This window comes from Otolemur garnettii, unplaced genomic scaffold (assembly GCF_000181295.1).
Source record: "Otolemur garnettii isolate 467f Iridium unplaced genomic scaffold, OtoGar3 scaffold00022, whole genome shotgun sequence".
In the NCBI taxonomy this organism is placed as follows: domain Eukaryota; kingdom Metazoa; phylum Chordata; class Mammalia; order Primates; family Galagidae; genus Otolemur; species Otolemur garnettii.
Window position 1 is genome coordinate 22,823,796 of NW_003852417.1, and position 1,402 is coordinate 22,825,197.

At 33.7% G+C, this 1,402-nt stretch overlaps 1 protein-coding gene across 1 annotated transcript in view; it reads left to right on the top strand.

Moving 5' to 3' along the window:
- YIPF4 (Yip1 domain family member 4) overlaps nt 1-1,402 on the top strand; it is a 28,417-nt gene that overhangs the window by 11,574 nt on the left and 15,441 nt on the right. Inside the window, exons 2-3 of the mRNA XM_023511825.1 lie at nt 631-788; nt 863-900. Coding sequence (XP_023367593.1) covers nt 631-788; nt 863-900 — 196 coding nt within the window. The remainder of the gene's footprint in view (nt 1-630; nt 789-862; nt 901-1,402) is intronic.

Genomic DNA, 1,402 nt, shown 5'->3' on the forward strand with positions numbered 1-1,402 from the left:
CTAAAAAGAATTCATACAATTATTTATTCTGAAGCACATGATTTATGTAATAATAAAGAAATCCAAAATAATATCATGTAATGTATTTTGTGTATGTGTGTGTATGTATATATCTCTTCCATTTAAATTTTAAAGAGTTACTATAGTTAAGCCTAGATTCTGATATCAATCCAGCTAATTATCTTTTCACCTCTTTTTTTCTTTTTTGAGACAGAGTCTCACTCTGTTGCCCTGGATTGAATACCATGGCATCATGATAGCTCACAGCAACTTTGAACTCCTGAGCTCAAGGGATCCTCCTGCCTCAGTTTTCCTGTTTTTAGTAGAGATAGGGTCTTGCTCTAGCTCAGGCTGGTCTCAAACTCCTGAGCTCAAGCACTCCTCCTACCTCAACCTTCTAGAATGCTAGGATTACAGGTGTGAGCCACTGCACAAAGCCATTTTCACCTCTTTCATCTTTCATTTTCTTCTTATGAAAGATAAAGATGATTTAGTTTGAAGGTTACATAAAGCAACAGATGTTCTTGGAGCTCTTCTAGTGATAATTGTTTTAGCTGAATAGCTGCTCACTTTGGTTGAAATTCACACATTTTTGCCTTGGTTTACAGTTTTGTCCTCTTTTCTCTTAAGATCTCAGTGGTTCGATAGCATCCCCAGATGTCAAATTAAACCTTGGTGGAGATTTTATCAAAGAATCTACAGCTACTACATTTCTGAGACAAAGAGGATATGGCTGGCTTTTGGAAGTTGAAGATGATGATCCAGAGGATAACAAGCCACTCTTGTATGTAAAATGATAATACGTATTTCTGGTTTTCAGAGCTAGTCTATGGGATGATTAGATTCTCTCTTTTATTTAAAGAGAGATGTAGAAGACCTTAATCTTTTGGGTCAAAAGCCGTAGCAGTTTTTAATTACATGAGTAATTTTAAAAACTGAAATAATGAGATAATATTCTTTAACCTGTTTAATGGCAAAAGTTAACAGAATGATATTACTGTATCTCACACAAATACAATGTATACCAAACTGTTAGAGCTTACCTGGGTCTACCATTTTTCTTAAGTAATCATGCAATCTGAAAAAGTAGGTGTTTTGGGTACGTGCTGTTGAAATTTAGGTTTAAAAACCAATTAAAATTTCTACAAAGGTTATCCCTCCAAAATCTCTCCTATATAGAAATTGTAGTGCTGCCAGTGGGACAAGGAGTATAAAGATACTTTCATTTTCTTCACAGTATGTGAAATTTTATAATTACCTATCATGAGATAAATAATAGGGGAGGAGGAAGTAAAATAATTCTATAAAGAAGAACCTATTGCTTTGTAAAATTGAGACATTTCCAGGTTATTCTTTGTAATAATTATTAGTAGATGAAGTGCCAAAACATCGTTTTTTTTTT